Here is an 8,763-nt window from a genome sequence, read left to right on the forward strand (position 1 = left end):
GCTCTGCCTGCGAGCACGGGGAGCCCGGTCCCTGCCGAGGCGCGGGCCAGCCGGGCTGCGTGTCCGCGGGGCTCTGGGCCTAGGACGAGCCAGCTGGAGCTGTGGGTGCGGGGCGGGAGGAGCACCGCCCGGCGCGTCCGTCCCCTTGGCCACGTGACACAGCCAGAGAGCTGTCCTGGAGAGGGACCCCTGGCCTGCCACTAACGCCCTGTCGCTTCCTCTCCGCCTCCAGGGGAAAGACCGTACAAGTGCCAGACCTGCGAGCGGACCTTCACCCTGAAGCACAGCCTGGTGCGGCACCAGCGGATCCACCAGAAAGTCCGGCACGGGAAACACCCCGGGAAGGACAGCGACAAGGACGAGCGGGCGGAGGAGGACAGCGAGGGCGAGTCCACCCCCAGCGGCGGCAACAACGGCGCTTCCGAGAGCGAGGCCGAGGCGGCTCCCGGCACCAGCGGCCGCGCAGCCGTCACCCGGAGCAGGAAGGACAAGGAGCAGGCGCAGGGCTCCCCGCGGGACCCCGGCCGGGACAGCCCCGCCGCCCTTGTGCAGGACCTGCTGGAGCTGTGCGGCAAGCGGCCGCCGCACCCCATCCTGGCCGCCGAGGGTGCCTCACAGCTCCTGGGGCTGCAGTGAGGCCACCAGCAGGGTGCGCCCGGTGCCCCTCGGTGTCCGAGGGCCAGGAGAGGCAGCGCGCGGCCGCAGCTGTGCCCAAGCCTTCCCGCGGGCAGCCCGGCCGTGCCAGTGCCTTAACTACTCCGGTCTCGGTCTCCGTCACCTCGGGTGTGGGCTTCTCCCAGAGCGACCTTCGCCTTCGCCTGCCTTCGCAGAGCTTGTTGTAATGAATTGTTCCGGGAGCTCCCCGCCTGAGCATTAGCGTTGTCTTTTGTACTGGTGTGTGTACAGTTGTCTTTGTGAATCTGTGATCGTACTGTTTGTTCTGCGAGCTGGAAACAGCAGAAGAAAACACGCCGTTGAATACCCAGAGCCAATAACTGGAAGAAAACGAGGTGAATTTCATGTCATTGCCCGGAGTGGAAGTGGATGCCATGCTGACTTGTCACGCGGACATTTCTCTTGTTCCCTGAGTGACAGAGGAGCTGTGACCTGGTCCTTGGTGTCACCGGATGTGGCCGATGAAGGTTGCAATGTTATTCCAGCCAAAACCAGGAAAGATTTGTAGCTTCGCCTTCATACGCATTTCCATTCTTCCTGCGTTGGAAGTGGTCACTGTACAAGTTTCAAGCCCTCCATTCTTGATTTACAGAGAAGAGTCACCTCCCGCCTCCTAACCTATGGAAGATACGCTTGGATGTTATACAGTTCATCCCCTCCCCATTCCCCATTCAGTATATGTTATTATTAATATTATTATTATTATTATTATTATTTTTAGTTCATCCGTTTGCTGGGCTCTGCAGTCAGCAGAAACAAGTGGGCAATATTTGTCCTGGGGGACCTGTGCCACCCCACCCCCCCGTCCCCCCATCCCTGCGCGCTGTGTGCCTGATGCTCTCGCCAGCGCACTGCAGTGACTGCTCTTCTACTGTACCTAGACAAGCCCTCCTTCCGTGACTGCAGGATCCAGCGGGCCGGGTCCTCGGGGCTGGGAGACGCCCCGCCAACCCCATCCTGGCCCCGCCCCAGCTGTGCTACTGTCCTTTGAAAAGCAACAAGATACTACTACTGGTAATAAAACTACGAGCAAGGTGGAGGACAGGTTTGTGTCCCCTTCCTGCGACGTGGGGCGGTGCCAGAAGATGACACGCTGTCTTCGGTCCTCACGGGAAAGGCGGGATGGCTCCCTCCACTGAGCACCCCACGCGGGCATGGATGGCGGCCAGGCCGTGCTGACCTGTGCCCGGCGCCCCTTGGCCCTCACCGCCTTGCCCCGGCGCAGCCCTTCCACCTCTCCAGTGCAACCACTGGAGCGCGCCCACCCCACGCGGCCTCACAGGAAGCTGGCCTGGAGACTGTGGAAAGAGCCTCTCTGCAGATGAAAAAGGCCGAGGTACATACGATGTTTGACTGTATCCGGGCTGTGCGAACCAGTTTAAAAGTGAGGTTTTCTTTACTGTAGAGGGGAGTGCACATCAGAACCAATGATCCCGTGGTGTCTTCTAAGTTAAAACCAGTTCGTGCATCCCTTAGTTATTTTTTATTATTATTACAATTGTTGTTGTTATTTTCATTGTTATCATTATTTGGGGTTTCTTGTGTTGTTTTTCTTCGCAACTCTCCACACTAAACTCGCAATCTTGTGGGGAGAAGCCAGGACTAAACTCTCCGCTGCAGTGAGATGTAGCAGGGCTCGGCCCTGGCGACCGCGTGCCAGGGCTGCCGCACAGTGATCACTATTGACTTAAAGCTTTATTTACCTGGATCTCTACCCTCCTAGTCAATAAGGTCTTGCCACGTTTTATTAGTGAGGTTGAGAAATGTATTATTTGTTTGTTGTTCCACCCCTCCCCCAATATTAAACTGTGAAATTTGTGATTGGTTTAAACGCTGGGTGAATCATAGCTTAGTTTGCATGTCCAGCTAATTTGTTCCTATACATTTTGTTTGATTCTCTTTCTCCTTCTCTCAGGGCTTTTACAAAAAAATATATATATATGGATCTTCTGAAAAGTTTTTTGAGGTGCAAGTTGTTTTCTCTTTTGTTTTTTCCTCTTTGATTAATGGACACAATGCTGAGATTCAATCACTACATGAAACACCTGGCTGTGAGAACAGAACAAACACCCAGGAGCTGTTTCCAAACAGCCCCGCAGCCCCGAGACAGTCGGAGGCGGCCTCAGATTCATCTTCATCGTCTCTCTCCTCTCTCCCTCCAAGAAGGAAGTTGATCCTAGTGATTTCAGCCCATGCATTAAACAGGAAGCAATAATAAATATGTAGAATTCATATTTTTCTAAAGGGAACTTAAAAACTGCTGCTACATGTTATGTACAAAATTGGTTTATGCCACATGAACAGAGAATCACAAGGTTGGTTTTGGTACTTTTTGTTCCTCTTTGTACTCAGTTGTATAGAACTTCCAAATCCAGAATGAAAAGAAAGCTGTTCTGTATCGAACCATCTAAGCAATAAATGTTATATTTTAAAAACGGCAGATTGCCGGTCACGCGGCTGTCCTGTGACTTGCTGTACTCCGTCCAAAGACCTGCGGCCGCAGGGGCCCAGCCAGCGGTGTCGAGGGCCACTCCGAGCCCGCGTTGGGAGGGGCTCGTGTGAGCGGCGGGCTCCTGGGGGAGGGCAGGTGTGACGGGACCGAGGGAGAGGGTGCAGTGTGTGGCCCCTGCAAGTTGTCCCGTCTGTCCTGGGCCACAGGCCCTTCCTCCTCCACAGCCTGCCACCAGGCATTGAGAGGCAGCACTGAGCAGACTGTGAGCAGGACCAGTGGGCTGTGGCGTGTCCCGGCCCAGTGACAAACACCTGAAGTCAGGCAGGGAGCAGGATGGTTTCTGGCCCAGCAGCCCACTGCCAGGCCGTGGCGGGCAGCCCGAGTAGCAGAGGAAGAGACCAGGGTCCCGCATCCCCTGGGTCTCTCTGCTGTGACCTCAGCGCTCCCATGAGCCCCACAGCCCCGAGGCCGGCTTAGGGTGTGCAGCCCTGGTCCCCCCACGGCCCCTGCGTGGCCCCAACCCATCAGCCATGCTTGGGGGTCTTGCTGGGGTGTCTGCACTTCCCCCGGGCTCACCCACTTTGAAAGCATCTCTGGGTGGGCTGGAGATCGGCTGTCGCTAAGGTGCCCAGGCTGGCCACGAAATCCGGATTCTCCCACCTCAGCCTCCCGAGTAGCTGGGGTCACAGGCCTGCACCCCACGCCTGGCTCCAGAGGCTCCTCTGAAGGGGCCGGCTATCAAGGCAGGGCCTGACTGGCCAGGGCGCCAGCGGCCACCGCCTCCCAGCTCTGCTCCGCGAGGAAGCAGGAGGGAGGGGCCGGGTTTATTTTAAACATAATTGAAGGTTGCTCGCTCACAACAACAAAGTCGGCTCTCGAAGTCCGGCTGCCAGAGTCTGTTTTAAATAAGAAACAAGCGGTACCTCCTTTCCCAGGCTACTCAGGGAGAGAAGCCACAGCCAAACGTGGCTGCGACTGGCCTGGCTGGCTGCGGCTGCCCGAGCCTGGCCGCTGTCAGGGTGCCAGTAACAGCGCGGCCAAAGAGGGGCTGCAGCTGCCTGCCCGAACCGGAGGGCAGCCCCCCACAGTGTGGAAAATGGCAGGATTCTCTCGCCCAGTGGAGCTCAGGCTAGCCCCAAGCTTGCTGCCATGCTCCTGCCTCGGCTTCCTGATGCAGGAATATTTAAAGGGAAAAGAAGGCCGTCATCTCACAGTCCGAGCAGCCTTCGGGCACTCGGCTGTGTCCTCTGAAGGGCGCGGGCAACCTGGACAGCACCGCCTGTCCCTCCCAGACCCCCGTGAATTCCCAGGTTTCTTCTCCATGCTAACAGCTATCAAAGCAGGTTCAGCTGGATGGGGTGGAGGGGCTCGGCCTGTCCCAGAGCCCCGAGAGCCTTTCTTCCTCGGGTGTGGAAAGCGCCCCAGCGCACTCAGCCCAGAGACATCTCAGGCCGCTGGCTGCGCACCCCGTTCCTGCGTCCTGGGGTCCGGTTCCGGCCGGCAGCAGGACCGCCGTGACGCCCAGCCCAGCTCCGGGCCTCAGCGAGCTTCGTCTCAGACACGGTGCAAAATGCCCTCGGCCCGGGATGCCCAGGTCACGCAGTCCCCGGCGCCGAGCGGGCCCGGTGTCCTCCTCCCTTTCCGGGTCTGGGAGGGAAAGGCCTGCTTTACTCCTGAGTCCCAGGCAGGGCTCCGAGGCCCCCAGGGCCCGAAAGCCGCTGCCTGCCTCGCGCCCGAGCGAAAAAGCGCGGCGGTGCCGCGTGGGGGCGCCCGGCTGGGGACCCGGCGCGGCGCCCTCTGCCGGCGGCGCCTGGAATTGCTCCCCGCCGAGCTCCTCTCTTCCGTCTGAGGCTGCGGCTGGGAGTCCAGCCCGCGTGGTCCCTCCTGTGACCGGGGTCGCGACGCCCTACATTATCATCCCACGTGCTGGGCCCAAGTGTTCAATTCTTGGTGTTATTTATTTTGAGACAGGATCCCACTGTGTCGCCCAGGCTGGCCTTGATCTCCTGGGTCAAAACAGTAGCAGGGACCGCAGCAGCTGCCCCTCTGTACTGGCTTCTGAGTTCTCTTTTCTGGAGGGTGGGGCGGCGCTGCCCATACTTGGTGCCGTCATGGCGTCCCCGGAAGAGAGCACAGGACGAGGCCCAGGAGCGGTGCCAGGCGAGTTGTAAACCAAAGTGGCAGATCTTTTCTAGGCACCCCTGGTGCCACGCTGGGCGTGGAATGGGCTGCGTTCGTCACATTCTCTGCCCCACGTTTCACTGCAGATGTCTTCCCGGCAGCCAGAGGAACAAGAAGGGCGTCTGTTTAATTTTGTTGGAAAGTTGGGAAATGCCCCTGGCCTGCACCTGGGTGGAGCCCTCAGTCCGCTGTGACAAATGCCAGGGCTTCTGGTGTGCTGATGGGTGACAACCACTCGTGTGACGCAGGAAGGGATTCCAGGACCCACCGAGTGCCCCTCCCTGCTAGCTGCTGGGTTTGAATTCACTTCAGAGCCTCCTAGAAAATGCAGCTTCTGGGCCCGTTCCTGAGATGCTCATGTAGCAGGTGTCAGGGTGTGGATCTAAAATGTCCCCATCCCGTGTGTCCCGAGGTGGGCTTTCGGAAGCTGATTGGATCCCAAAGGCTATCCATTTCACCAGTGCGTCGATGCACTAACAGATGTGATGGTGTTTGGGGAGGTGAAGGAAACCTAGGCGGCGGGGCTTGGTGGGAAGGAGAGGTCCGAGGGGGCCTTGCGGGATGGACCGCATCTTGTCCCTTCCTCTCTTGCTCTCTCCCTCTGCTTACTGGCCACCGGGAGGCGGTCACCTTCCCGACTGACGGCTGCCTGGAGACCTCGGACTGAACCCCCTGAAACCATGAGCCAAGATGACCCTGCCTCCCAGTAGTGTCCCGGCCCCAGAAGGGGCCTCAGATGCCTGTGGTTCAGAGCTGGGCTCCTCAGATGGAGAAACGTCAGCGATTTTCTCTTCCTTTCCCGGATGCGTTGCTACTTCCAGTGGTCCCCTGTCCTCCTTTACCTTCTTCTTCTCCTCTCTACCAGCACCCTCCCACCCCACCACCCCAGATGTGTTCCTGCCGAAAGTGCTCGCGCGTGGTTAAGGACAGGGACCTCGTCCTCCGCCTGGATCCCTGGGCCGCACTCGGCACGTGACGCGCTCACTCCCAGGCTCTTCGCTGCAGTTTATTTCAGTCCCATTGGCTTCCGCGTAGTTCCGCTCACCCCGCATCACACCGTGAAAGACCCGGAGGCCGTGGGGAGCCCGGCGGGAGGAGCCCGAGAAGGGAGGCCCGAGAAGGCGATCCATGCACCCACCCGTGCACCTGCATGCTGCGCCAACAGCCAGGCCACCTGCCACCGGGACCTGCTCGCTCCCGCCTCAGCCTCCACCTACTTCCCAGGGGAGAGCAGGCGGCTCCAGGGAGCCCGCAGCTGGGCCCGGGCTGGCAGCGGGGCCGGCTTCCCGCGCAGTCTCCACCAGGATCCACGCACAGCAGCTGCTCCTCGGGCGCCAGAGCCGAGTGACGTGAGGCCGCGGGCCCCCGTGTGTGGCGCCAGGCCTGGGCGCCTTGGGGGTCCTCCGGGACGCGGGGCCGTCAGCGCGCCTCTCCCCGCCTGGGCCTGGAAGGGAAGGGGAGAGGTGACGCCCGCGCTGCCCGAGCCGACCGGAAGGGCCGTGGGCCTGGCAGCCAGGGACCCGCAGGTGGCGCCCGGCCGCTTCCTTAGCAGCTGCCGGTGTCCCCGCACCCACGGTAGCACAGCGCCCGTCCTGCCGCCCCTGCCAAACGCCACCAAGCGCTGACCGGGCTTCCTGCGAGACGACAGGGAAGAGGGACGCGGGCAGGGCGCCCCTCAGCGGCCAGTGGGCTGGGCCTGGAAGCAAGCGCTTGCTGAGCACACAGTGGCTGAGCGCCCGCGAGGCTCGGAGCCCAGCAGCAGGCGCATGCGCACGCGAAGGCCCGGGGTTCAATCCCCCGTACTGGATAAAACAAAAAAGAGTGAGAGGTGGGCTGGGATCTGCCGAGAGGAATGGGTGGCTCAGGAAACACGAAAGGAGGCGGAAGCTGCGGACAGGGAAAATCCGCCCCACACGGCATCGGCATCGTGGGGACCTGGGTGTGTGGCAGGGCAGCCGGCGCCATAGGTGGCGGGGTGACGGGGTCAGTCCCGTGTCTGCCCAGCTCCCTCTGCCCGCCCAGTGAGCTTCGGGCAGCCAGCCTCCGTTTACCCAGAATGGTGCTAGCAGGACCTCCTTCGGGTTGAAGCGGGGAATGGGAAAAAAACGCAGCAGCAAGATGCACCATGTGCGGTACAAATTCCCCGTGATGAACGCGATCGTTATGTGTATCTAAAAGGTACCAGTAAAAAGTTTAAAAGGCAAGAAAAGACCCTCCCTCGACTGGGGAGAGCGAGGTGGGCACTGAGGACGCTCGGGTCCCAGGGGTGACACAGGAAGATGCAGTCTGCACCAGAAGAGCCCGCACCCGTGCCTTGGCGGGGGAGGGGCACCCAGGCCTCTGGGGGAGCAGGCAGGGAGCCCAAGTCAGACTCTGGGACACCCAACCTGGCATGTAAGCCAGCTGAACCCTAACTCCAAAGCTCATGGGAGACTCGGTTTGCAAACGCCGCCGTCTGACGGGCAAATCACACATTCTTGAGGGACTGAAGTCCACGGCAAGGTGCAGTGTTGCATTCTAGGAATCCCAGCACTCAGGAGGCTGAGGCAGGAGGATCACCATGAGTCTGAGGCCAGCCTGAACTACACAGCGAGACCCTGTCTCAGAAAATAAAAAGAGAAAGAACTAATGGCCATTGTTTTCATCTTTTTTCTCGTCACCCTTTGGACCCTTTTATTTATGTAATCCAATAAAATCTGTGAGGTTCCCAACATCTTCATAGAGACAGTGTCTCCTTGAAAACAGAGTTATCCGATGAGAATATTGTAGAAAAATGTTCTTTAAAACTATTGGCTTAGCCTGAATAAAAGAAGGGGTTGCTTTGTAGCGAACCCCAGGCCTTAAGCAAGCTCTGCCACCAGCCACACCCCAGCCCAAAAAGAAGATGTTGTTTTCCATACAGGGACTGAGCCCAGGAAGTGCTGTGCTGCATCCCCAGCCCTCCCGCCCTCCCGCCTTCATTTATGAGACAGGGTTTCACTCTGCAAACTTGCCATCCTCCTGCCTCAGCCTCCTGAGTCGTTAGGGTCACGAGTGTGCACACCACACCTGTCCTGAAAGGTGACGAAAGAAGTGACGGCTCTCTTCAAATCAGAGGTGTCGCAAGGGAAAGAGGGTGTTCCCTACGCTGGGCGGTGCCAGAGGCCAGGTGGGAGAGGTGGCCCGAGAGTCGCGCATGGGCGGGGCCGGCCCGAGACAGCAGCTCCCCCAGCTCCCCACCCCGGGGTTAAGGCAGCAGGATGACAGTGCCGAGCTCTGGTCCCCCACATCCGCCTTCCCGCAGCCTGCGGCCTCTGACAAGCGCCCGTCACGCCTCGCTCAGCGGCGGCTGTCGGGCGGTCAGTGCCGCTGTCCCCTCGACACCCGCCGGGCACGGTCCTGAGGCTCGCCCTGTTCCCGCAGTGCAGGGGCCTCCAGCTCTGCGCTGGGCCTGGGAACTCCCGGCCGCTCTGGCA

General features: G+C 59.9%; 1 protein-coding gene across 12 annotated transcripts in view; it reads left to right on the plus strand.

Annotated features, from left to right (window-relative positions):
* Rreb1 (ras responsive element binding protein 1) overlaps positions 1-3,127 on the plus strand; it is a 170,011-nt gene extending 166,884 nt beyond the window's left edge. For all 12 annotated transcript variants that reach the window (XM_087181152.1, XM_087181159.1, XM_087181160.1 and 9 more), the window contains one exon: positions 233-3,127. In XM_087181152.1, coding sequence (XP_087037278.1) covers positions 233-636 — 404 coding nt within the window. In that variant the 3' untranslated portion in view covers positions 637-3,127. The remainder of the gene's footprint in view (positions 1-232) is intronic.
* Positions 3,128-8,763: the final 5,636 nt, after the last annotated feature.

Source organism: Heterocephalus glaber, unplaced genomic scaffold (genome assembly GCF_053883595.1).
Source record: "Heterocephalus glaber isolate CG9 unplaced genomic scaffold, H.glaber_assembly_v1.0 deba00001472, whole genome shotgun sequence".
In the NCBI taxonomy this organism is placed as follows: domain Eukaryota; kingdom Metazoa; phylum Chordata; class Mammalia; order Rodentia; family Bathyergidae; genus Heterocephalus; species Heterocephalus glaber.